Source organism: Phoxinus phoxinus, assembly GCF_949152265.1.
Source record: "Phoxinus phoxinus genome assembly, chromosome: 3".
Lineage (NCBI taxonomy): Eukaryota > Metazoa > Chordata > Actinopteri > Cypriniformes > Leuciscidae > Phoxinus > Phoxinus phoxinus.
In genome coordinates this window covers 23415573-23442770 of record NC_136878.1, presented here as the reverse complement: position 1 = coordinate 23442770, position 27198 = coordinate 23415573, and the positions used below count along the sequence as shown (strand labels likewise).

The window sequence follows — 27198 nt, the reverse complement described above, 5'->3', positions numbered from 1 at the left end:
TCTGATATGTAAATGGCGGGACAAATAATTTAGAATGAATGTGTGATATTCAGTTTAGTTATGGTTTCTCAAATCAAAAAATCAAAATGTCAACTGTGCTTTAACCACTAACACTTAGTCTTCAAACACAGAAAACCAGATGCTGTTGGAGTTGGTTTCTGTTCAGAACAAAAGCATTTTTGCAGAGATCTGATACTCTCACTTGAATCTCACAAAAAAGAGAGAGAGAGAGGGGAGTAAAAAGGACAACCCTCATTTGCAGAGGAAAAACATGTGCGTCATGAAGCCAGATTATTCAGTTTTGGAAGATGCAATTTGAAACTGTGTGTGTATGTGAAAGACGGAGAGATCTTACAACATGTCATCAGCTACTGCCAATAAAAATACTTTTTAAGACACAGAACATGTGAAAACAAGCAGAGGCATTCAACAGAAGTAAAGAATGAACTAAGATTATGAGATTTCTTTATTCTTTGCTAGTCAGTCCACACCACTAAAACACTCTCTCTTTCACTTTCTCTACCTTGGTTTATATTACATATTTATTCCTTACAAAATCATTTTAACTTAGCAATATGTATACAGGTTTACATGTAAAGTACTTACCAGTTTATATGAAACCCTGCTCAGTAGTCTTGATATGGAAATGCGTATTCTGTGTTGCACACAACTGTGTGTTAATGTGAAAAAGAATCTCTTCCTCTTTATGACAGAGTTCAGGGTCCAAGCTCAGGGAGTGCCACTCTCATGGAAATGACTTCACCAAGAGCGAGACGGAGCATGAGAACGAGAGGGAGTGAAGGACAAGAGCTAGAATGGCAAAAGAGGAGGTAACCACATCCATAAAAGGTCATGACTTTTTTCGGAGTCTCTCTCTCTCCACCATTTTCTGCCCCTCCCTTCCTCTCTCGTTTCCCTGTATTGCAATGTGCGTCCTTATTTGGGAGAGGGAAAAGAAGCGGTCGGGACAAAGCGAGGAATTTCTTCACATGCCTTCTCCTCCACTCCGCCCAGAGTGGAATGACACGGGCATGAATGAGAAAATAATATCTTGGCATTTTCTATGGAGGCTGCTGATTAAAGGGTTTGATGAAATAGGAAGTCACAGAGTGCAAACATGACAACTGACAGAAAAAAATGAAACAAGCCTCAGACAGTAAATGTTGCAAAAGTGCGAAAGAGACATCAGACAGACATGCATACCATTCCTGAATGTCATGACATCACTGGACAAAGTGAACTGTAATGATATCATCATCTGACGTCTGCTTCCATAGTAACACAGCATTTAGTCACTTCCCTTTGCTTTTATGTCTAGTCTGTAATATAGCCTAAGCCTAATCTTCTGTTGACTTGTCTATTCTCTGTACGCTTTTACAAACTTTGGATTGTTTTCTAAATATTCAAATATATTGTCTCAAGTTTCGTTTAGTTGAGTTTCAATCTATATTCAATAAGTCCAGATTTTTCTGTGTAGGGAGTTGTGAACTGATAAAATATTTTCCTGTAGGTATTTGTAAATTAATTTTGAGCTATGGGACTACATTGTTGGATTCATCTAATGGTTTGGATGGATTAAGACATATTAAGTGTCTAATGTTAGAGGTCAAGTAACGTTTACTTGTTGGTAAAATGCTGTTCATGTTATACCAAAATCAGCACATTGAAGTGAGGTCTCATGCTAAGCTTGTTGAGATTCATCAGTGGCTGGGGTGTGTGTGTGTGTGTGTGTCATTCACTGGTCTGATGTGAGATGAGATAACACAGAGTGGCTTTGGGTGGGGTTTCCCATTCATACACAAATGATGGTTTTACTACACTAGCGTTTAAAAGTTTGGGGTCAATACGTTTTTTATTTTTTATTCGTCATGAATGGATTAAATTGACATTTAATTGACCAAAAATGGCATTAATGATAAATTCATTCCTTACATTAGCCTGCAACTGCATGCGAGTGTGTGTAAAAGTATATCTGAATGAATGAATGTCTGAAGAGAGAGGTGTATGTCTTAAGAGCAACAAAGGCCATGACAATGAATTTGTCTCCAGTAGTCATAGTTTATTCTATTGAACATAATAAAACATCTCTTACATCACTGTCAATGTGTCTGTGGGGTTGTGTATGTTTGGGTGTGTTTTCAGCCATGTTGTGCTGTTTTAGCCCTCAGTAGGATAAAGTAAGTATCCCCTGAAGATGTTTTGGCCCCACATGTCCCCGCAGATTTCTCTGCCGGACATGAGCTGTACGTAATCCTGCTCTCCAGCACTGAGACTGAACAGGTGTGGCGCTGTCTTCGGCATCCTCTCTGTTGTCCTCCTGCGTAGCGGCCTCAGAACGGCCCTGTCTCACTAGTGCCACCTGCTGGTTCAAACGCTGTCCTTCAGATCCCTTGTTTGAGTACACATAAGGCTGGAGAAGACGCCCGCACAAGGAGCCGTGAAGATACCTGAGTGAGTCATACACAGATTGATTATGTGTGCATTTTAATACATATGTGCGTGCGTGTGTGTGTAAGAGAATGAGATGCTACATACCAAATTAACACATTTGTGTGGCTATTCGGTTATTAGTGTATTTGTTGTTGTTTTTTCTAAATAGTTTTGTTCTAATTTAACATTTGTTTTAATTTATGTATTTCAGTTTGTTCCAATTTAACAACATATTTAATTGTATTTATAAGCATATTTATTTATACATTCTAATTTAATTCAAATTTTGCAACATTAATTTGCAAAATAAATTAGGTTTATTTATTTTCATTTTGTTCCAATTTTATAACATATTGATTTGTTTTACTTTATTATTTATAAGCGTATTTATTTATATATTGTACCTCTTTTTTTTTTCTTTTTTTTTTACAAATGTTTATTATGTATTTAAAGGTCCTGTTCTTCGTGATCCCATTTTTTTAACTTTAGCTAGTGTGTAATGTTGCTGTTAGAGCATAAATAATACCTGTAAAATTATACACGGGTTTCTGTGCAACGTCATCACATAGATGCGTGCGCATCTAAGAGGCAGAAAGCAACACTCTTTACGGCTATATCTAGCAGAAGCAGAGATGTAGTGCTGTAAACTAACCTAAATAAATAGAGTATGTCAGGTTTTTATGATTCGCAAACTTAGTTGGACAATTTCATACTAGTCAACTAACTAACGTTTTACATAATGTTATATTAATATGCAAATGAAACACAAGCAAACAGATCCAACTCTGAAATTGCAGTTTATTATTGAGTCAACAAGAATTTACAAACAATGCGAAATCTACGTTAATTACAATGTTCTTTTACAGAACTCGGCATAACATATAGCGGTCTTGCCTCTAGGATGCGCGCGCATCCGGTATTGTTTGTATACAAGAAACCTGTATATAAAGCTCAAAGTTCAATGCCAAGTGAGATTTTATTTAACATTAGTCCCCTTTCAAAGCCTACAGCGAACGGCCGGTTTGGACTACATCCCTTTACTTCCTGCTTTAATGACATCACTAGAGGGAGAGGGAGGGGGGGATTCTGAATAATTTGCTTGATTGGGTCCTTACCATAGACTGTAAAAAAAAATAGGTCCTTACATGCGCTTCGTGAGGCACACTAGCACACACACGCAAGGTCTCTCGCTCCCTTTCTCTGCTGTGCGCGCGCTACACATGCGCGCTCTTGCTTGCTCGATCTAGATTCCGGGAGATTTTTTAACTAATTTGCGGGCAATTCTGAAATTATCGTACATTATGGGATTTTTTTCATTATTGATCGTACATCGTGCAGAGGTCAAAATTATCGTACAAATACGATAATTATCGTACGTCTGGCAACACTGCCAGAGCCCGTCTACGGAGAGCCTGGCCACTCCCTATTAAGTCCTATTGTACCGAATTTTGGTTGTAGTTCCACCAGAGTTCCACTGGGGGCGATCGCGCCCGAGTGCAAAATGAACGGGAGTCTATGGGGCTAGACGGCTAAATTTGTCTCTTTCACCCGATTGCTGTTGAGAAATCTCAGATTTGATTGTAGGTTTTGCAAGTTCAACATGGGTTATAGATCGAAAGTTGAATGAACGAGTACTTATGTCCTTTCGATTTCTTACAGGTTGAGTTGTTGTTGCCCATAACACGCTAGCATTCTGCTAATGAACGCTGATTGTTCAGTGAAGGACTGATTGCGACCAGAGATACCGCTTGGTGGCATCATGGCATCCGAAGCAGGACCAGAATGTCTTCTAGCAATAACTCTTCTAGCACGTGTAGTGAAACTTCTCACCTTATTAGACATTCTCTGGTATCTCTATATGGCTCTGGTATTTCTGAAGGAGGGACTTCATAGAACAAGGAAGTCATCAGCTCGTTTTTAGGACAGTGAAAACAGCGGTATACAGATAAGTAAATTTTGTGGAAAAATACAGTTTTTTTTTTTTTACACGCGAAACATGAACACGTTATATTGCACACTGTAAACACAATCAAAGCTTCAAAAACACAGGAAAAACGGGACCTTTAATTTAAACATTTTAAAATATTATGAGTGTATTTATTTGTTTTCTAATTGTGTTAATTTTACTAGATTTTTATTAATTTTACTAGATTTTTTTAAAATCATTTACTTTTTTTTAACCATATCACTTTCTTTTTTCCCCTTCACTTTCTATGTTTTGTATTGTTTATTTCTGTAATATAAGTACTGTATACTCAATATTATATATATTTACCAGAGAAGCTTTGTTGACTTAGCCCCGTTAAACTAGTGCCCTTTTGTTGTAACACAGCGTTTTAAAATTAAAACGATCCTCGTCCATGCTGTTGTTTCAGGAAAAATCTCCGTCCACACTAAATGAGAGAGGACATGTAGCCTACATGACCGGCCATGCACACGCTCGTAGTGTAAACGGTTGCCGATTGCTCTAATAATAGTTTACCTCTTGCGCATGTAGGCAACTGCAGTATTATAGTTTAACTGCACAATGGCTGCTAAAAAGGACAATAAAGTCAGCAAAGCTTGCAGTAATGTGGGCAGCCATGCCTTCGTTTTCAAAAGTCTCAGTTTTGGTCCGTTTACACTGAAACAGCTTTTTTTAAACTAAAACAGGGTCTGGAGCATTTCAAAAAGTCTCTCTGTTTTCAAGGGTAAAAGACTCCAGAGTAGTATAGACACCAGGTGTGTAACTGTAGCAAAAGTTGTGCGTTTTAAATGAAAGCGCACTAACCAGAGAGTGAGAGTGAGAGTGAGAGTGAGAGTGAGAGTGAGAGTGAGAGTGAGAGTGAGAGTGGTGTTGTGTTGAGTGTGGGATTGCTGTAGGGAATGGGCACATCACAGGTAAAAAGGCCAAAACATCCAGACATCTGAGACATTGTTGTGTCATTAAAACACCAGATAAACATAATGTGATTGAAGAAAGAGTGGAGTGTCATGCTGTCTCCTTAATGTTCTTACAAGATTAATCTTTTTACAGTCTGCAAATTTTCTTTAAGTTGCGTGTACTTTTTGTGTCGTTTGAGTTACCAAAGTAAATGGAATTGCAACAAAAAAAAAAAATTGGTCTGACCCCCTTTCTTCTTCATTGGTCAGTCAAACACATAATCCCTCCCAGGGACAATAGATATTTTTGAACTTATAAATCCTTGTCTGACAATGAAGATGACTATATACTGACATGAGAGAGTAATTTTCACTGATAATATTTCAGCACTCATGCCATGTGTGTTTTCTATTAGCTGTTTAGAATCAGAACTAGTGATGCCAGATTAAAAAAACGAATCACTGTTTTGATCTAATCTGCATGAAAAGGCATGAAATTGTTTAGAATTCAATTTGATTAATTCAGACTGTTCACTAATGCACTGAATTGTTTGCAGCAGTTTCTCACGTCAAAATAGTAACAAGATACTTAAACCAGAAAAAGAGCACTCTATGAGGTGGATAGTTATTGTCAACTATGAAGCAGCTCTTTATTGTGTGGGAACAACTCTGTACTGCAAGTAATGCCAATTCATATCCATAACTGTTTTAACAAAGAGTATCAAAATATGGGGACACTTGTTTTGAGGGGGGCCCTGATGTAACGCCCCTGGTCCCGCCCCCAACTCATGCCATTAGTTGAGCCTTTGTTGCTGTGTCGGGCTGTTCCAACAATCTGAGCAATATACAAATGCATTTCACGTAGCACTTCCTGCATTTTAAGCCGGAATTATGGACTTTTTTTTAACACTGAACATGACATATTTCAGTTTGGACTTTTAATATAAAGAATTTTGAGCTACTTTGTTCAGCTTTGAAGATTGACTTCTTCAGAGCAGCAAGTCCTGATTCAAAACAACCATCAGATGAGCTAAAACTGAAATTATGTGCTTATTTGACTGCATTTCTTTCTAAAAACTCAAAATCTTTCAAATGATTATACAATTTTCAAAATGTATTTGCAAAATTCAACATTCATGGCATGCATTACCATACATTCTACAGTTTTTGTCATTTATGGCAAACAAATTGTTTCCTTTTATTGTCATCAGAAAAGTATTTGTGACTTTGGTGAGAAGGCTTTTGTCACTTTAATAAAAAATGATGTGGAAGTCGAAGATCTCTAAAATGAAGTTTATTACAGCATACACTGGCAAGGTACACAAAGCACCTTGGGTTCACCGGCGTCAGAATGAACCCAGAACATTCAAATCTTAAACCTTTTATCCTGTTACAGTTTATCACTCTTAATGTAAATGAAGTTGCTCTTGTTGTAACAGCTGTGGTCTGTATGTTAATGAAGTTGAGACACCCTATTGTCTGAGAAGGTTCTTTGTGTCCCACACCCATTCCCATTCTACAATTGATTACCATTTGCTCAGGATGTGATCAACCCAAATGGTGAAGAAACAATATAACTTGACTTCCTTCATCTCTATGTTAATTAAGCCATTTTGGGGATGAGCTCATTTTAAAATATATATTGGAGTGGAATCTGGGTCGAGGCAGACTACAATTTCTTACATCACAGATCTAAAAAGCTGTTTGCAGCATGCAAAGAAAAAATTATCATGTATACACACATTTTCTTTTTCATACTCACCTTTTCTGTGACCTATAGTGTAACCTTTTACTCCAGTCAAATTAGCTTTGTCGTTTTTGGCGGTGTTTTGGTTTCTTCGAGTCCTCTGTTCACAGCAATGACACCCTGTTAAACACTCAGACTGGCTTTGAACATGTGAAGAGTCCTGCTGCTCACTCACTGTGTGGTGGAGGTGTGTAAGCAATGGTATCTGCTCTGTTAATGGTTGGTGCTTAGTTTTGATTTGTGTTGACGTCAGGCACAGAGGGTTGTCCCACCCTGATGGCCATCAAACCTTTGTGTGTGTGTGTGTGTGTGTGTGTGCACATATCTGCTCTCATATAAAATCCCAAGGAACTGCAAAAATCTCCCAGATGTCTTCCTGCGTGTGTGTGTGTGTGTGTGTGTGTGTGTGTGTGTGCACATATCTGCTCTCGTATAAAATCCCCAAGGAACTGCAAAAAACTCCCAGATGTCTTCCTCGTGTGTGTGTGTTATTACGAGGTGATAACCAATAAAACAGAAAAAGGGACAAGAGCATCAGTAGGTCAGCTGGTTCTGGTTGCACATGTGTTTGTGTTTGTGTGAACAACTGGCTGATCTTATCCGTTATGGGTGTATCAAGAGCCTTATTATCAATGGAGCAGTAATGTTTTGTTCTTTAGTGAGATCAAAAATACATGTTTGTATTGTGTTGTTTGGTTTAATATGGTTCATCTGATGTAATTCTGAAACTTCATCTGCGTAAGTTATACAGTATTATCATTTGGCACAAGGAAATGGGAAATGAGAGTAACTGGCATTTTGTATGTTGTTTAGGCTGCTGATCCCACTCAGGAAAAAGAAAGGTTGGTCTCTTAAGTTGATCAACATTAGCCATAATGGCATAAATAGAGACAAACTATATATCATATATTTACAGTTTTTTACAAGACACATTTCTCAATACTTAGGTCGCTTTTTCAAAACTCTTCATTCAGTTCTCCTAATCAACTTTCAAGTTGGCACAACAGTTAATTTCACATTCAAAATGCACTAAATCTACCAAAACACTTCATGTCTCAGATGAACTCATTCTTCCATAACACTAGCAATGGTTGTTACTCATAAAACAACAGCCTAAAAACAGGTAGCATTATATAATTATTTTTTTGTAAAATTTATTTTCAAAACAAGCATGACTCTCTACCTACTACTTATAATAAGAAGTAGAGAGTTACTAGAAGTTACTACTTATTCATATTATTAACTAAAGTTTATAACTTTATTTGATGACTTTTGTAATAAAAAAATATATTGAGAAATATGAATAGGTGCCTAGCTGAATTTCAGATTATTACTAAATAAAATTAATGAAATATCGTAAGTTTAGGATCTTAGTCTTTTGATTATTGATTTTTACTTTTGGTAGCCGTTGATTAAACACTGTTTTGTTATATTTATGTATTTTACATAAACCATAATATTAAAATGATATAGTCTACATATAATATTATAAGAGACATTTTTAAATTTAGTTTAAAATAGTTTAATCTAGTTAAAGAGAGGATTGGTGTAATCAACCAAATATTTTTCATATAGAGATTAAGTACTAGGGAAAGGAGAACGTAAATGATTGAGAAACAATTCTATTTTATTTTATTAATGCTAGTTCAACATCTGTGCCTTTTACAACGTGTGTGTGCGTGTCTTTTTCTATCCCGGTACTTCAACTTGAATTCACACAGACTCATGGGGACTTAATTTAGGTCCCCATACGTAAACAAGCTTATAAATCAGAATGATTATTTTTTTAAATGTAAAAATGCTGACATTTTTCTGTATAATATATATACGGTTTGTACACCGTCAAAACCATTACATATGGAGATTCCCCACAAAGATAGTAAACCCGAAGTGTGAGTGAGTGAGTGTCTAGGTTTGTTTATACGGTCAAATAGTTGAATACATTGCATCTATGACTAATAGCTCCTCACTAATATACCTTTTAAAGTCTGTGTGTTTGTGAGCTTCACTCTGTAGCATACAGCAGAAATCCACTGAATGTGTTGTAATGATTCTGATCATCACAGAGCCAGCAGCCAGTGTGGAGACTGATGGTAATACGGTCGCCGACTCTGAGCTGCGCGAGTAAGACCGCTGTGGCCTGGTCCTCCTGGTCTTGATCATACATCTCCCTAAGTGCTGCTAGAGCCACACCATTCCTCCTGATACTGGTACAGACGGACAGCGATGCGCCTGGTGAGCCTGCGTCGCTGAACACGGTAAATGCCAGGTTATACACGCCTGACCGTGGAACCGTGAACACACCAGTGGATGAGTTGTAGGCCTCTCCAATGTTGATAAAGATGCTCTGATAGACCACATTTATTGCCGTCCTTGCCGGACCAATACAGCGTCTCCTGTCGGTTAGACCCACAGAAAATGCCACTCGATTTTCTAAAGATGAACAAGGAACATGTATGAAACATGTATGTAAAAATATAGCACAAAATAAATAAGACCAAAAGATTAGATGCAGTTATTTCTAGTCTAGTCAGATTTCTGTTTTATTTTGACTGTTCAGTTTGTGCATCAAATAAGTCCTAAAAAAAACTAAAGAGTCTATTGTATAAAACATCTCCTCTGTAAATTTTAAAATGTTTATTTAAAAAACTAAAGATCCATAGAGTCTGTTGAGCTTGAGATGATGTATGTGCTCAAAGATAGCAGCGTTTGTGTGTACCTCTTATGTTTCTCAATGTGTTTTGTGCTCTGGCTAGCGAATCCTCCAGTGAATTCATACTAGAGTTTAAATATTCTTCTAACTGCCATTTTTTCCTCTGCATCACACAACAACCACATGAGTCCTGGTCAGTCAGGCACGCTAGGTAGAGAGGAATAAAGATATTAGTCACAAAAGTTATATGTCTATCTTTTATGTTGCTGTTCATTTACATATTGTTACAGTATTAATACGATTTTCAAGGAGACTTGCAATGATTCTTACGGTTGATGGGATCTGGAGCAAGGGTTTGTCCTGGCGCGTCCCAGGTGTAGGTCTTTTCCTGGCCGAACACCAGTGGCAACACAAAGAACAGCACAATGCCTTTTCCTGATCAAATTGTTCACAAAGGTTAATCACATTCTGTCAACCATTACACATTACACATACATGATTCCATTACACATTTTGTATGGCTCTGAGTCTGTTTACGGTAGTTCATGCTCATGAAATTTGAACTATGAGCTATTGGGCCCTATCTTGCACCCAGCGCAATTGACTTGGTACACCGACGCATGTATCATTCCTACTTTGCACCCGCGCACAGCGGACTCCACAGACGCACGTCGGTAAATTAGGGAATGAATTTGTGCTCCCGGGGGGGAATCAGTGAAAAGAGGAGGCGTGTTCCGGCGCAAACGTTCCCTGGTGCTATTTTGCAGTTTCAGAAAACAATTCCGCCACTGACCAGGAAAAAGTGGCGCGTTGCGCGTTAGTCATATGCTATTTTAAGGGCGCATGCTTGGCCATTATGTAGTGTGTGAACAACGCACGTACACTTTGATTCTCTAATCTAAACAGATGGAGCAGTTTTCATTTTTGCAAATCATACATTATTACAAGGAAAAATATTAACACACGAGGGAAATCATTGTTGTGTCAGTGAAGATGTGGAAAAAATTGGCATTAATCTAGCTTACACATTTACCCAAATTATTATACGCCTGTTTAACCGAAGCTAATTTGGGTGATTTAAGAGTCAAGAGTCATTTATCCCACCGGTATAATAGCAACAGCGCCCGGGATCCGCCCACAAAGTTACTTGCGTTTCGCGTTTGATACTTGTGTTTCAGATAGGGCGTTCAAATGTGTACAAATCTTTTACTTATAATTCGGCCCACATGGAATCTACATCTCCAGACTTTAATCATTTAATTATTCAAATTATAATTTAATAATTATTTCGGCTACCATGAGGATTGCAGCAACTTCAGCTGCTTTGAAAAACATTTTACGAAAATCGATTCCGTAGAATTGCATAGATTTGTTTCGTACAAAATCTAAAAAAGTCTGCATATTCTAGCACAATATAAACAAATTAATGTAACAACAATAAGATGCTTCTGCCTCTTAAATAAGCTTATAACAAATTGTTACAAATTGTAGAAATAATGTTTGTTTTGTTTAAAAAAAAAAGAATAACAAATACATTTCTGAAGTATCTATGAGTTTCCAATAGACTTTTAATAAAATTAAAAATATAACACAATATAAACACAAATTATAAACAACATAAAATCTTACTATAATAAATATTATTCAAAACTATATTATAAAACTATATATAACTATGTTATTTTCACTGAATGTTTACCATGTGCAATGATCTGCCAAGTTTGTTAGGCACTTACTCTCTGAATAATTATTTCTGTACAGAAACAGTGATTTCGATTCTCACCTTTCATGTCTGATGTCTGTTTCTGTTTCTGCCCTTTGAGTCTCAGTGGGAGCAAATGAAAATCAGAGTCTGTGTGGTGTTCAGCTTTATATTCTGACAGCACTCCTCCTTCTGTATTCAGGCAGGGAGATTCAGGTGTATGTGTGTGTTTTTAAAGAGGAGCTTTACATCGGCAATATGAAAAAAAAAAACTACAACAAGGGAGATATCAGTTCATGTAACTGTGACTTGCCTCAGATACACTGAAATACAAACCTCTGACACCACACAACTATAACACCACACAATACAACACAATGACACGCATCAACGGCATGAAATATGATGAAAGCTGCTATCTTTTCTAAGCAATCAAACATGCGCTTTCCCAGGAAGGATCTCTGTTTTGTATTGATTAAAGCCCCGTAACAGCTATTCAAAGGAACGCACCACACCTCTGTCTACAATACAGCACAAGACGGTCATAAATGATGCAAAACATCACAATGTGTGTTGTAATTTAAGTAAAACATTCCCACATGGCATTTCTTTATTTGACTTTATTTGCGTCGACTCAGTTTAGTGTTTACAGTCTGATATAGATCTCAGTGCAACAAAGCGGAAACACACAATAAAGCACATTTATCCAGCACACATACAGTATTAACACCAGCAGAGAGAAAGACACACTTAATGGGATAGTTAAACTAATCAAGACTTTCTGGTTACAATTTTAAGGTGTCCTTGTTGCAGTGTAATTATACAATTATACGCAATAAGAATAATCTTAATTACCAACATTTACATACTATATGCTTAGGGTTAGGATTAGTGTTGGGTTTAGGGTTAGTTGCATGTAATTATGCATAATGTATAGTTATTACTGTAGTAACTACATGTTACGTGTAAAAACAAGAACTGTTAAATAGAGTGTTACTGACTTTCTTTCTTCTGTGAATCACAAAAGAAGATATTTTGGACCAATCAGAATGGTTACCATTGGCTTCTATTGTTGGGGCAAACAAAAACTGACACACTTTTTTAATCTTTTAAACTATTTTAAATCTTCTTTTATGTTCCACAAAATAAAGTCATACAGTTTTAGAACTATGAGGATGAGTACCGGTACATGATGACAGAATTAACCCTTTAACTGTTTTTATTTGGTTTTATTTATTCTTAAAATTAAATATGTTAACTTATGAAAGGCAAGTGGGTCAGAGACGGTGCTTTTTATCATATGAAAAAATCAGTAACATAATGACAGACCGTTGTATTAAAGTGATAAAGACATGGGTTTCATGCAAAGTTTTAACCAGGGTTTTAGCCAGCTGCGGAAATAAAACATGCAGGAAGACTTCAGACATACACATTATGTTAGGCATAAAGCATTTTTCTCTTTTCATCCTTCCTCTCTCATTCGTCCCCTTTTACTTTGCTGTCATAGGTGCCTTGGCCTTTGTACGTCGAGACGTATCCACTGGTGTCAGGGATGTCTTCCCTCCCAACACGGCCTTTTCCTTTTCCAGACGGATCAAAACGCTCCTTATGAGAACCAGTGAACTTACTGCTGTCTGTTAGCCTGTCCACAGCAGAGGCTTTTGCCACTTTCTGCGGAGAGAAACAGATTATCTATGGTTATTGTACATGGTTATTTGCTGAATTTATGAAAACAGACTGATTTGATTGTCTGGGACTCACAGTGACACCAATGTTGGCAGGTTCTTTGCCAGCCATGAGACCGTAGAGAAGCTGTACTGCCTCTTCCTGGCTCTTCCCTTTAAAACGTTTTGTAGCCAACTCGGCCATGGCTTGAGTGAACTGCTCAAACGTGACGACACGTGCTGATTTAACCCTAAGACACAGAACAGCACAAAGTTAGGCCCAGTCATGCATACGTCCATTGCACAGGATTAAAAATGAAAAACAGTTTGCTGTTGGTCATAGTGTGAATAATCATACTTGACTTTGCTGAAGACGATGTCCACGTCCGTGCTGGTGACACCCTTCCCATCGATGACCTTGCAGTCCTTACACAGCTTAACAAAGTTTTTCCCATTCATCTCACTCCCTGTTGCTTTGGTGTCTCCATAAACTGCAAATTTACGAAATGCTGTCTCAACCTCTGCCAGCGAAACCTCACCTGAACCCTCAGCCATGCTGTCAGATCTAGCATGAGAGAAAGAGAGAATTTTAAATAAGAAAAAAATAGATTTTTTTGAGGGTTTGCTTTTTTCCCATGCATAATTGTATAATGTTTTATTGCAACATTATATGGATCTTTCCAATCCTGGCTTTTGATTGGTTTATTTTAGTGTTATTTATATAGCATACTATTAGTTACTTTTACACTATTATAGTTAGGCTACATACTATTTACTTACAGTTATATACTATTATATGCTTATATATTTATTAATATCTTTAATTGGCTTTTTAAAGTTTTTTAGGTTTAAGGTTTTCATCTACTATTTATATTTAGCCTACATTTTATTTTAGCTTCATTTCAATTAACAAATTTTTTTTTTTTTTTTTTGAGTTTTAGTTAACAATAACAATGGCTTGGTAAATACAGTTTCAGCTGTGCTAAAATATTTGATATGGTAACATCTGTAAACAACTGTTCATCATATCACTGTTATAGCAGTGTTTGGTATGACAGCATTCTGTGATGTGAGGGATTAGAAATTCTAGCGGAAAGAAAAATTCAAAAAATTCATTTGTTTGACATCTTAATGAAAATGTGTGTACTTTGTGTTTTTTATGACCTCTCCTAATAATGTAGTCTTGATGTCTGTTATGTACAGTGAAAGCTGCTATCCTCCTGGTGCTGTAATGTTTCTGTACTGGTTACACCCAGAGTTACTTTCCCACACTGTTCCATGATCCATGCTCACAAATATCATTCACTCCACACGCGTGAACACACTCACATAGAGAGAGAGACGGTGGGTATTCATGTTTAATGGGCACATTCCATAATACTTTTTACAATGTACAAAATGCATATCATATCCCCTTACCCTAAACCTACCCATCACAGAAAACTTTCTGCATTTTTACATTTTCAAAAAACACGTAGTTTGATTAATAAGCTGTTTTCCTAATGGGGACCAAAACATTTTTTGGGGATATTGCCATCTTTGTGGGGACATTTTCTCCCCATAATGGTATACCTGAACCACACACACTCATACTTGGTTTCTCTTTGTGGGGACTCTTTACAGGCGTAATGGTTTTTATACTGTACAAACTGTATATTCTATCCCTCACTTAACCCTACCCCTAAACCTACCCATCACCGAAAACTTTCTGCATAGTTACTTTTTCAACAACAACAACAACAAAAACATCACTTAGGATGTTCATTACTCCATTTCCCTTGAGGGGACCACTGGCTGGTGATTTCAGGTTTCACTATCTGTGTGGGGAAGTTTGGTCCCCACAATGTAATATAATATAAACACACACACAGACACATTTATATAACTCGCACTAAAAGCCGTAATTTAATGAAGTCCACTTTACTAAATTAGCTTCAGCTGTCTTTGCTGGCTTCCCCCCCCCCCCCCCCCCCTCTCTCTCTCTCTCTCTCTCTCTCTCTCTCTTTCTAATATTGAGTATTTTTTCATTCGTGAAATTTGCAACTGCATTTACCTTTTATAGATGGAATAATAAAGTGAAAGTACATTAAATATATATAAAAAAATGCATGAAACTCTTGCATTGAAAAATTAAAAGGTTTTTGTAAACAACTAATGCTGCCTATATTCCTTTCATTCTTAATGTGCAAAATACATATTAAAATGTACTATATTATCTGAAATATGTCTACTATTAAAAACAAGCTAACTGCGTCTCATGCATAAATCCCTGCTGGTCTTGTTTGGCCTTGTAGGTATAACATAAATGCTTCCAGATGGGTGTGTGTTATTGAGAATGAAAGAGCAGGAGAGATTCAAGCCTACCTGACAGTGAGGTGGACAATCTTGGATACTGATGCTAAGCTGCTACCGAAAGGATGCTGAATTTGGGTGTGTGTTTCTCCGTCGTCCTCTATGCCCGTGCTAAGTGCGCGCGCGTGTGTGTGTGTGTACAATGACGTAAGAGAGAGGGGAGGAGAGAGCACAGCCCAGCACAAATGATGACTTCACTCGCTCTTCTCTCTCTCTCTATGTCCTCTTGTCTTCCCGCTATTTCAAATGTATCTGCCTGTTGGGCCTTTTTTAAATATTTGTCCTTCTCTTTTGCTTTGCTGACTAAGTACTCCTTTACTTTCAACCTTCTGTCCCTCCTTGTCCTCTCCTCCTTCTGTCTTTGTCTCTCTCTCTGCTGCCACACCCTTACACACACACACCAATCTCTGTGGAGCAGATGTTACATAGTGAATACACACACGTACACGGACTACACGCATGTTGTTGGACTGTGATGCTCTAAATGTTATTTGCTATAATGGCTTCATTGCATCTCCTTCTAATGGCTCTGAGCACTCGCCACTTACAGACAACTCAACCGCATAGAGACCCACTCACAGCAACTCATCATTTCTGACAACAACACAACTAGAGGAACAATGTCTGTTTGCAGTACATGCACAAGAATATTCTGATTTAATAACTGAAATTTGTCCGTATTGCAGTTAATGTAAACGTGATAATCACATTAACAATTTCTAACATAAGTGCATAATTGAATATACAATTATATCAGCATATAAGGCCAAACAAAGTTTAGTCTTGGTGATGCAAACCTCAGACACATTTTTTTTTGGAGATGAAGACTAACTATGTAGCCGGTTTGGACGTGCATGTGTGCGTCTCTCGCTACGAATCGGCTACGCCTCTGCGTTGTGATGTTGAATAAAGACTGGAGTCAAATCTGCTGTTCAGTGGTTCTTTTATCCATAGGCATAATCTGCATAAGTTGGAAAATGCAGATATATATCATTGTATTTAATCAGTAGTATAATCTCGCTCAGCTCAGACCTCCCGCGGACTGAAGCTAGTTCACAATACAGACAATCTCATTTAGCCTACAATAATAAAGTAATATTAAGGAAATAATAATAATAATATTATATCAGATACTATATTGCTATATATAGGAAAAGTCTTGTATAGAAGACCACACGATGCAATCAACAAATGAATTTCAAAGAATTTTATCAGAAATATCCATTGATAATGAGTTATATTGCATCACACTCTTATTATTCAAATCGATTTCATATAATGTACCTCTTCAATCCCACACATTTCCAGCATTTGATATAAACACATAACCAATAAAATGCATTTATTAAACTTAACCTTATGGCCTATAATTTGTAATTCACGCTGTTTTATTGTTAAGGAAATCAGTGAAAAATAATGAGCTGATGAAAGTACAAAATAACTAAAATGCATTGTGATAAATGGAGTTTGAGAATGAGGATCTCCAGTATTTCCTCAAACATTTGATCATAGTATAAATGGTTTATTAATTTATGTGTCTGTATATGAATAAAAACATTTTCTTCAGCAGTGCAACAGTTTAAAATCAGTACTGGAAAAAGACCTTGAATTATAAACAAGCATAACATAATTTGCTTTATATGAACTGCAGGAGCACCATCTACAGGATGCTAGAAGAACTGGTAGCATGTTACATCCAATGGCTGCAAAGACAATCTGAAGAGCAATGTATCCCGCAGGTCAGAATCATGAAAAACATACATTCATAAGTTGCAGTATTATTTGTTGAAGCTATAGATAACCTAGCTGCAAGAAGCTTTAAAAAAATCTACCCACATACGCATGAGCCTCACCATGAATGACAAATGGAAAAAGTACTGTATCTGAAATCGTCAATAAGTGTTTGTTCGTAGTAAATAAACAAAGCAGTGGAGCTTAAAGAGCTGTTTCATATTGAATACATGACTATTAGAATGCTTATTGAAACTAAAGGTATCAATTTATTAACGGATCATGTTATATGCAATTTTGACTTTATTAGGTGCACATTTCTAAAACTGGGTAGGATACCAGTTGACCCCAAATTAGCCTAATTATTTGTGACATGGATTCAACAAGGTACTAGAAACATTCTCTCAAGATTATGGTCCAGGTAAACAAAAAACATTATGTATGTAGCTGCAGCACATTCAAGAAGATGGATAGACTGGTAATAAAAGGATGCAGACTGACTGCTATGTAGGCTGTCCCATATAAACACTGCTCAATTGGTATTAAGGGGATGATAATTTGTGCAATCTGCAAAGAATGTGTGTCTTTTCTCTGAAGTGCAGGTCTGGCAGCTCATCCAGATGGTTGCTCAGCATCATTTACCATTCCCTCCCTGGACCTGCAAGGACACCATTGTGAATGCACAGGAAACGCCTTATTTTTAGCTTTAATGTGATAGGCTTCCGTTATCATCACTTTCCAGTCATTTTAACTGTACAAAAACATAATGTTATGCTGCGTGATGTTGCAAACTGGTATTTCTTATATTAGGGGTCCAAGCACAAAGTTCTGGAACCCTATGTATTTGTAAGGATTTTTAGATTAACTAAACTTTACACACATAGACAACAGGACATTTTGAGACTCGCACCAAGTTTAAAAAAAACTCCACCAACAGGGAGAGCTACAACTGAAAAACCACTAACTGCAATAGTGTGATGATCCATGAAATTAATTGGTATACATCCTCTTGATCTTCATCTCTTCTTTCCTTTACTATTACTCGGAAACATGACTGTCAGCAACTTCAGCAGATAATAACATCAATTCTGAATGTCCTACCATTGCAAAAATAGATATATTGTGTAACGAATTTGTCTACTGAAAATTGGCCGAAAGGTGGCGTTTATAAGCAACTTTACATTTTAGCTAATAACTTAATTGAATCAAAATGATGTATTGAAAAAATAAGTTGGATACTAAAGCTAAAGTAACGATGAAAATGTATTTAAAAATATTTCTCAAATGAAACTTCGATAATTAATGTCAAAAAAATAATAGACACAAAAAAATAGTGATTAGACAACTACCTCAAATAAAACAACAATAATTGTTTTAGTACTGCCTATGTTGAAGACAGATCCATCAGGTGCCAGGAATATTATGATAAGTTAAGAGCAGTGGGCGGCACTGGGCGCCCTTGCTATGTTTCACTTGAAACGGGCCTCGCAACAGAAGAGGCCTCCGCTTGCACTCGAAAAAGAGCCCCGCCCCCTGCTATGACGCCACACACACAACAGGGTCAGAAATGAATGGGGGATTGTGGCAACTCGTTTTTAATATAACAGGATATAGTTGGCAGGAGATATCAGATTTGAAAGAGAAATGGATGAATAGCACAAAGCTTTATTGAACAGTGTCCAAACAGGTGAGAATAGACGACAAACAATGAGCAGTGCAATATAATGCTTCAGTTCTTAGGGTTGCAGCTGACAATAGAGGATGTAACTTCAATTGGTAAGTATATCCACACACACATCTTTTGGGTGCTGTTAGGAGGTAAATATCTCAAGTGAGTGGACAGAGAGAGGGAGGACCAGTGCACTTGTGACAATAGTCAGGCAATACCATACGAGCAAGAATGCTGTACGAATATCAGCATCAGAATGTCACGTTTGCGAATGTGATACTGATTTTATACAACGGCAAGTTAATATTAGACACCTTACATTTTTTAGACTCAGAATATCGTCTGTTTTTGCTCTCTTTTGCCAATGAAAATTAGCCCCCCATATATTTGTTTCTTTGAAACGGGCCTCCAAATTGCAAAGGCCACCTCTGGTTAAGAGCAGAGAAATATGTTAACCCATCTACCCTGTACTAAATTTCCCTTCATGGCACTAGACAGTTTGACCTTGAATGTATGTATGTGTGTTTGTGCTCTACCTGCATGACACTAGGCTGAGTGTGTACAGTACACACTGTGCTGTCATGTCACAGTAGTTTACTCACATACAAGCACTGACTAGACAAATTTATTCTAACCACTTTCCATATTGACAGACAAAACACAAGTTTCACATTTCGCTGCAGTGCATGTACAGAGAGAGAGAGAGAGAGCACATTTGCTGGTTTTGAGTTTTATTTGTTAGAATTTGCACTATTAGAAACTTAAAGTGACAGTTCGCCGAAAAATTAAACTTCTGTTCTCATGTCGTTCCAATTCTGTATGACTTGTTCTTTCTTCTGTGGAACATAAAATAAGGTGCATTTGTTTCCTTCCCCATATAATGAAATTGAATAGGATCCTGTGTTGTTTGATTGTATGAACAAAAACATTTCTTCAAAATATTTTCTTTGATATACCGCAGAAGAAACAAAATCATACAGGTTTGGAACGACATGAGTGAGAGTGATAACAATATTAATTTCTGGGTGAGCTATCAGTTTAATTCTTTCTTTAACATTTGCTCTAATTGTGACTTCCCGAAACTGGATACCTGTACATGTGCCTCATAAACCCTCATCTAAGCTCATACTGTGTTTGTAGTTCAGCACCTCCTCCCTTGGTGCTAATCTATAAATACAGGTGTGTTCCTGCTTCAGTTGCTCTTTCAATTCACTTGTCTTTCTCATGTCTTCCTTTTAGAAAATGGCAGAATCTGACTACCTGGACTACACCTGTCCACTCTGCACAGACACCCAGCGAGACCCCGTCACCATCCCATGTGGAGACACCTTCTGCTTGGAGTGCATTAAGATCTACTGGGACCATTCTGACCACCTCGGCGTGTATAGTTGTCCGCAGTGCCAGGCGACCTTCACTCCTCGGCCCATACTCAGACGTAACGTACCCCACGTAGGCAACCCGGAGCCTAGGCCGCCCCCACGTGAGCTAACCCCGTTTCCGTACTTCAAGCGTGACGCGCTGTGTGATTTCTGTACCGGTCGGCGGAGCAAAGCGGTGAAGTCGTGTCTGATGTGTCTGGCCTATTACTGCGAGACGCACATCAAGCCTCACTATGAATCAGCCACGTTTAAACGGCATAAACTGGTGGACGAGACAGGACACCTAGATCGGAAGATCTGCCCGCAGCATGAAAAAGGCTTAGAGCTTTTCTGCCGCTCAGACCAGATGTGCATCTGTGTGCTGTGTACAGTACGAGAACATCGCAGCCACAACATAGTCAGTGCAGATGATGAACGCACAGAGAAACAGGTGAGACATCATTAGGAGATTATAACTGTTGAGAGTAGACCAGGACAAGTTGTCACAGAGGCCATATCTGAGAAACGATTACGTTTTTGAGTCAGAAATCCAATTACACAAATATGTAGGCTATTTTCTCTATCAATAGTTTTATATGTTGTTTCAAACATCTAGTTAAAAATTTATTAAATTAAATAATCTTTGTAATTTTGTGAATTTTAGGATCATAATTTAGTCAACTTTACATTGAAGAAAGATTTTAACTGAAAGGTTGAACTGTGTTCTCAGGATAAGGATATTTTTCTTAAAAGTCAAAGTCCTTTTTTATAAAAGTCAGGGAAAGTTGTCACAGCTGGTTTGAACTGGTTTATACATTCATATTTTTTTTTTTAATAATTAATTAATATTCAAAACAGTGGTTTGGTATTTTTGGGTTTCATAATGAATGTAATGAATTGTTTCCCGGCAATAACAGTGGAAATGTAAAATAGCTTTTTGAAGATTTCATTAATCTTTAAGGTATCTGCCTTGACTTTGAAAAATTTTCTAAAGTTAAAAAGTCAACTGACAACTAGCCTTACTCTGTGCCTCATTCTCTGTGGACTGTCACAGGTTTCGAAAAGTTTGTATTGTAAGGATAATTTGGTATATGACTTGTAACAATGTAACAATTTAATGCATCCTCTATGAATACTTTTTTTTTAAATGTAGACCTAAAGTAATAGTTAGGACTATTGATATATTATAACACTATTGTATTATTTATCTTCCTGGATAAATATTTTGTCTAGCAAACATCTGTAATGAAGACTGTAATCTCAGATCTCTCTTTTTTGCATACATTTTTGTGTGTGTGATTATAGAAAGTCTTGGTTGTGACTCAGACAGAGGTTCAGCACATTATCCAGGATCGAATGAAAGAACTTCAAGAACTCAGACACAACGTGGATGTTCTTAAGGTTAGTCCAGTCCGGAGAGTCCTAAAGAAGCTTCTAGGTGAAACATGAAAGCATAGTTAGACAAGTTCCGTCGTTACCAACATAGTTCAACGATTTGGCGTTTCATCACACGTGGTTGGGTTGGGACTACAGCCCTCGAGTTGTGATTAGAAGCATAGTTTCTTGTTAAAATGTGGAAACCGATCATGCTCTTGGGCACAATTTATATATTTCTACATTCTATATATTTCATTATAATTAAATATATATAAGCATATCAACAATCAGGGCCATTTTTGAAGAGTACGCATGCGTAAAATGCAGCGTACTTAACAACAGTATTTATGACATATGATTGAGGGAACCGCCATGAATCAGACATCAAATAACGCAAAATGACATGGAACAAAAAACGTTAAATTAGGTGCCATGTTCGTTACAGCAGCATCTTGGAGATCTTGATTAGATTAATTAGCAGAAGTTATTACTTTTCCACCAACAAAAGTCCTATTGAGTGGTGCAGGTATGACATCAAAACCCAGAAGACTAATCCGCCGCTGGTTCCTTCGAGATTTTTCTATGGGGTTTCATAATGTTTTTTATTTATTTATAAAGTCAGTGGTAAACATAACTTGAGTATACTTAGACATTTTGTTCTACAATCAAGCGTAGCGTCAGTTCTGGCAGGTCACATTATTTAAGCTTGCATCAGCGACTCTCAGCTGATCCACGTCTACCTATAGGAATACGATGCCTATCACAGCAATCATATATAAGTTCATTCAGTATTATCAGCAGCTTATTACCCTCCTCCATCCCCAGCTCCTCCTCTCGTCCAGTCAAGCCAAGTCACCTTCATTTATATAGCGCTTTTAACAATCAGATTGTTTAAAAGCAGATTTACAGTGATAGTCCAGTGAGGATTTGGTATACTGATTCCCCTTTGAATCAGACTAAATTATCAAATCATGTTGTACATTAAAATATTGAATTAATGATATCTGCAATACATTTAAGGTTTTTTTTTTTTTTTTTTTTTAGCTCTCCCTGCTCTTATCCATGCTAGGCTGCATGGATGCGCAGGGAGTTCTGCCCAGAACAGAACCATATGTAGCAAATTGGCTCTAAAGAAATATTAATAATTAATCATAGATTGTTATAATTGATTATGAATATTTGGATCGGTTAATACTTAATGTAGGAAACATACAGTTTCGGTAATCTGTCGTGACCAGATGGTTAGTTTGTCCAACGATGCATCATACTATATTAGTTAATGAGCGAGTTACATCATTGTATGTGAAACACATTCTCTCTTTTTTTTTCACTTAAAAAAAGTGTATAAAATGGGTGTGTGGATTAATGCCGTTTTTTGCCCTTTCTCTGTAGGGAAATGCGCAGCGGGCACAGACTGACAGTGATAAAATCTTCAGCGAGATGTTACAGGCGGTAGAGCGGTGGCATGCTGAGATAAGCCAACTCATACAGGCCAACCTACAGGCCTCCATGGCTCAGGTGTATACACATTACATTCAGATGTGAATGAATTAAAATCAGTGATGCATTAATTTGATCCATTTAAAACCCCAGCTGCTTATTGGGGAACTGGTGAGAAAAAAATATTTAGTTTTTAAGTTCAATTTAAGTGTTGACATGAAAAAATTAAAATCGTGGTCAGAATTATTGGCACCCTTGGTAAATGAACACAGAAGGCTGTGAAAATAAATCTGCATTGTTAATCAAAGAATTCACAAAAATAGAACCTTTTTGATAATGGAGGGACAATCTCTTTATGAAATAGATATGGCACCCTTTTTTCAATGCTTTTTGCAACCTCCTTTAGCCAAGATAACATCTCTGAGCCTTCTTCTATAATGCCTGATGAGTTTGGAGAACAGCTGACAAGAGAATCTCTCCAGATCCTTCAGATTCCCAGATCCATGTTGGTGCTTCTCTTCAGTTCACCCCACTTCAGGGTTCAGGTCAGGGGACTGGGATGGCCATGGCAGAAGCTTCATTTTGTGCTCAGTGACCCAGTTTTGTTTTGATTTCATTGTTTGTTTTGGATCATTGTCCTGATTGGAGATCTAAACAACGGCCATTATAAGATTTCTGGCAGAGGCGGTCAGGTTTTGATTGTTTATCTGTTGGTATTTGATAGAAACTATGATGCAATGTATCTGAACAAGATGTCCAGGACCTCCAGCAAAAAATAGGAACACAATTTCAAAGATATTTAATCGCCACTTTCTATTTTGTGAAGCTCAACAATCTTTTGCTGTACATCAGAACTATATTTTTTGGTTTTACTCATTGTGATGGATGATTAAGGGAATTTTTCTAGTCATACTCATGTGAAACAATTTCATGTTCCTAGACACCATGTTGTGCTAAAATATGTAAATAAGAATGGGAATATACTTAAGAGATATTTTACTCATAAGAATTTCAAGGGGTGCCAATTTCACTTGTTTTACTTCAACAAAAGGTTGATAAATCTATCTGAATGATAGATTCAAAGTATAAACAATGCAGATTTATTTTCACAGCCTTCTTTGATCCTTCAATAATTCTGACCATGACTGTAACTGATATGTTTCACACACACTGCTTATAGAGCTGCTACAGTTGCTGTTCCCGCTCTCAGACTGTGATAGCTTTAATGTACTGACAGGCTCAGGGGTACATAGAGAGACTTGAACAAGAGATTATGGAGCTTCAGAAGAGAGATGCTGAACTACGTCAAATACTTGACACAGAGGACAACATTCACTTCCTACAGGTAAAGAACAGCCTCTCACATTTCACTAGTTTTCTTTTTATCATTCTGGATTTCTGCCATTGAGAAAGTTGAAATCTGTGGACTAGCCTGACTGGAAACTTTATATGGCCATTCAGGGAAGCTACTTAGCAGCACAGATTTTGTTAAGTGTCTTCATTATTTGTGCAGAATTTTCCCACACTATCAGTTGCACCGGAGCCCATGGTGCCCAAAGTGCTGATAAACCCAGAGTTTTCCTTCGGTGAGATCAGCAAGACCGTCACTGACATGAAAGAACACCTGGACAACATCTGCAAAAAAGAGCTGGGAAACATCTCCAAACGAGGTAACAATGAAGACTATTTACATTTAGTCATTTAGCAGACGCTTTTATCCAAAGCGACTTACAACTGAGGACTACAGCAAGCGAGTCATCGTGAAGAGGCAAAAATAATGCAAGAAGTGCTCAAAATACAAAGTTCTGGCATTGCTCAGAGTAGCATAAGCCAAAACAAGGGAGGGTTAAGGAGAGGGTTTTTTTTTTTAATATTTAATACTATAACATTTAACCAGGCTAAGGAAAAGACATGGGATCTCTTTTGACTTATGTAATATTTATATTTAAAAGGCACAAAATAATAGTAACTATTAAGTAGAGATGGAAAGCATTGCTCTGCTTCAGAAACAGACAGCAAACAGAATATAATCAGCTCTGTACCCCTGTAGTTCCAGAGTAAATTATGGATGTAAATGCAAACAATGACACAGACAGTGAGTAGACACACTATTGTTCAAATGTTTGGTGTTGGTAAGATTTGGCTTACAAAGGCTGATTTAGCTTTGGTCGGCGTCTGTCGTGCAGTGTGAATTGACCTTAAAATGTAATTCATTCTATAATCAATAATCATACTAATATGCTGATTTGGTGCTCAAGAAACAGTTGTAAATTTCTTTGATGAATAGAAAGAGTCTAAAAGAACAGCATTTATTTGAAATATAAGTCTTTTGCAACATTATAAATGTCTTTACTCTCACTTTTGATCAATTTAATGCATCCTTATAAAAATATTAATAAAATATTATTTTAAAAAAATCGACTCTACTTTTGAGTGCTATATTTTATCTACTATTCATTTTTGCATGATTCATTTTTCAGTGAGTGACACTTCAGTCTATGTCCTTATTCCGAGGTCTGGAGGACGATTGAATGGTAAGAGGTTTTACTGTTTTCTGTTTATTTAGAATGAAGTATGTATGTTACAGCACAACTCTGCTCATTTATGTACCTTAGCTTAGCTTAGCTTTATACTATATTTTCAGCTCCTATAAGAACTGACTTCCCAGAGCCTAAATCAAGACTGGATTTCCTCAGATGTGAGTGTATAGACAATTAACATGAATTAATCTCTTCACTATACAGATGAAAATATTTTATTCTTCTAAATGCTGAAGGACTCTATTTTTTTTCCACAATATATTTCACAGATTCTTGTAAACTTACATTTGATCTCAACACCGCTTATAAAGAACTAGTCCTTTCAGACGGGAATCGTCGGGTGATCCGTAAGCGAACAACCCAGTTCTACCCAGATCACCCGGAGCGGTTCGATGGGTTTTGCCAGATCCTGTGCAAGGAGCCGCTCAGTGGATTACGGCATTACTGGGAGGCAGAGTGGAACGGTGAATTTTCCATTGGAGTTGCCTTCAAGAGCATCAGCCGTAAAGGTAAGAACTCGAACAGCCTTCTGGGATACAATGATAAATCCTGGAGTCTCCTGTGCTCAGACTCTGGATACTCCGCCTGGCACAATAAGATGGATAAAGATCTGCCGGGAGCAGCTCGTGCCACACGGATCGGTGTGTACCTGGATTACACTGGAGGATCTGTATCCTTTTACACTGTGTCTGAGACAGTGGAGCTCATCCACAGATTTCAGGCCAAGTTCTCTGAACCGCTGTATGCGGGGTTTGGTGTTGGATCATCTGTAACTCTGTGCATGCTGGAGAAGAACTGTCGAACATACCGCTAAAGTTTTCTGAGCTTACCTTTGACCCTAAGCTCTTAATTGATTCATCTAACAGAATCTTGAAAGGGTGAACAGTGAAATTAAAAATCATATTGAATTTTAAGACAAAACTGAGCGGTGGGGTATGGGAGAGGTGTCATTTAAAAAATGTTAAACTGTGAATGTAATGAAGACGGTTTCTGGTCACATTTTACATTTTAAGAAAGAAAAAAAAAGGATTATTTGTATAATGTAAATGTCTAGGATCCTTTGCATTGTGACATTATTTTCAGGATAATTTTACCCTCCAATTCTTTTTACACTAATGGTAAATACTAATTCTTAATCTCATATTTTTAAAAAGCAAAAAATGTTATGTGATTCTAAAACTTTACTTTTAACTTTAGGTTAATAATAAACACTTCTGTTCCTCACAGCCTCATTTTCATTCCTGTAAAAAATACAGCACTACCTTGACTAAAGGTCTATTACAATAATGAGAATCTAGTAAAATAAAATAAAAACATTAACAGATATGAGGGGGTAAAATCCTGAAAGGTTTTTTGTTTTGTTTTTTCCTTTGGTTTTTGGGTGAGTGGCAGTGAACATTACCAAAACATTTTAAAAAAAATAAAACAATTCTTAGTTACTTCTTAAAAAGGGCATGTGTGTATAAAAAAGGAGACCAGACATGTTTAAAAATAACAAAGCCAGCTAATCCAGTCAGGATGATTTCTTTTGAATGAAGTGTCATTTCAAAACCTGCAGCAATTCACACATACATTCAGCAATCTTTGGGTTCAGATGCGGCTACATCAAGAGAAAAGTGTGTATTTAAGTGATTATGTGACCGAGACAAATAAAACAAGTCTTATTATCATTG

At 37.1% G+C, this 27198-nt stretch overlaps 4 protein-coding genes and 1 long non-coding RNA gene across 7 annotated transcripts in view; 2 read left to right on the top strand and 3 right to left on the bottom strand.

Moving 5' to 3' along the window:
- Positions 1-745, bottom strand: part of tagln2 (transgelin 2) — a 5196-nt gene extending 4451 nt beyond the window's left edge. The window contains exon 1 of the mRNA XM_079606512.1: positions 607-745. The gene's annotated coding sequence lies outside the window, so the exon portion shown is untranslated. The remainder of the gene's footprint in view (positions 1-606) is intronic.
- The window catches only part of LOC306996212, a 1114438-nt gene that overhangs the window by 185853 nt on the left and 901387 nt on the right, over positions 1-27198 (top strand). The window lies entirely within an intron of this gene.
- ftr84 (finTRIM family, member 84) lies at positions 712-27198 on the top strand. 3 transcript variants are annotated; one of them, XM_079606506.1, is made up of 11 exons: positions 712-830; positions 2222-2451; positions 17062-17149; positions 20050-20619; positions 21474-21569; positions 22938-23063; positions 24223-24330; positions 24499-24655; positions 25466-25519; positions 25630-25683; positions 25795-27198. In XM_079606506.1, exons 3-11 carry the CDS (start codon positions 17078-17080, stop codon positions 26337-26339), a joined length of 1782 nt encoding a protein of 593 aa, XP_079462632.1. In that variant the 5' UTR covers positions 712-830; positions 2222-2451; positions 17062-17077; the 3' UTR covers positions 26340-27198. The 3 variants fall into 3 exon arrangements, with proteins under 3 accessions (XP_079462632.1, XP_079462631.1, XP_079462633.1); XM_079606505.1 differs by lacking the exon at positions 2222-2451 and having other exon boundaries at positions 745-830; positions 25795-27197; XM_079606507.1 differs by lacking the exons at positions 2222-2451; positions 17062-17149 and having other exon boundaries at positions 757-830; positions 25795-27197.
- LOC306995172 (complement C1q-like protein 4) lies at positions 8442-11592 on the bottom strand. The gene is made up of 4 exons (XM_079606509.1): positions 11476-11592; positions 10023-10127; positions 9759-9899; positions 8442-9472 (listed from the first exon to the last, which is right to left on the bottom strand). The coding sequence occupies exons 1-4, from the start codon at positions 11480-11482 to the stop codon at positions 9045-9047; spliced, it is 681 nt and encodes a 226-aa protein (XP_079462635.1). The 5' UTR covers positions 11483-11592; the 3' UTR covers positions 8442-9044.
- tppp2 (tubulin polymerization-promoting protein family member 2) lies at positions 11970-15767 on the bottom strand. The gene is made up of 4 exons (XM_079606513.1): positions 15423-15767; positions 13417-13623; positions 13156-13309; positions 11970-13065 (listed from the first exon to the last, which is right to left on the bottom strand). Exons 2-4 carry the CDS (start codon positions 13611-13613, stop codon positions 12871-12873), a joined length of 546 nt encoding a protein of 181 aa, XP_079462639.1. The 5' UTR covers positions 13614-13623; positions 15423-15767; the 3' UTR covers positions 11970-12870.

What these genes read in the sequence shown, in the direction of transcription:
- ftr84 (XM_079606505.1), top strand. Translation starts at nt 748, where the DNA reads ATGGAAATGACTTCACCAAGAGCGAGACGGAGCATGAGAACGAGAGGG. An exon ending in AAGAGCAATGTATCCCGCAG is followed by an intron (nt 17,150 to 20,049) that starts GTCAGAATCATG and finishes TCTTCCTTTTAG; the next exon opens with AAAATGGCAGAATCTGACTA. An exon ending in AAGACTGGATTTCCTCAGAT is followed by an intron (nt 25,684 to 25,794) that starts GTGAGTGTATAG and finishes TATATTTCACAG; the next exon opens with ATTCTTGTAAACTTACATTT.
- tppp2 (XM_079606513.1), bottom strand. Translation starts at nt 13,613, where the DNA reads ATGGCTGAGGGTTCAGGTGAGGTTTCGCTGGCAGAGGTTGAGACAGCA. An exon ending in ATCGTCTTCAGCAAAGTCAA is followed by an intron (nt 13,310 to 13,416) that starts GTATGATTATTC and finishes TCTGTGTCTTAG; the next exon opens with GGTTAAATCAGCACGTGTCG. An exon ending in CTGCCAACATTGGTGTCACT is followed by an intron (nt 13,066 to 13,155) that starts GTGAGTCCCAGA and finishes TTCTCTCCGCAG; the next exon opens with AAAGTGGCAAAAGCCTCTGC.
- LOC306995172 (XM_079606509.1), bottom strand. An exon ending in TGCTCCAGATCCCATCAACC is followed by an intron (nt 9,900 to 10,022) that starts GTAAGAATCATT and finishes CTCTCTACCTAG; the next exon opens with CGTGCCTGACTGACCAGGAC. An exon ending in CACATTGAGAAACATAAGAG is followed by an intron (nt 9,473 to 9,758) that starts GTACACACAAAC and finishes GTTCATCTTTAG; the next exon opens with AAAATCGAGTGGCATTTTCT.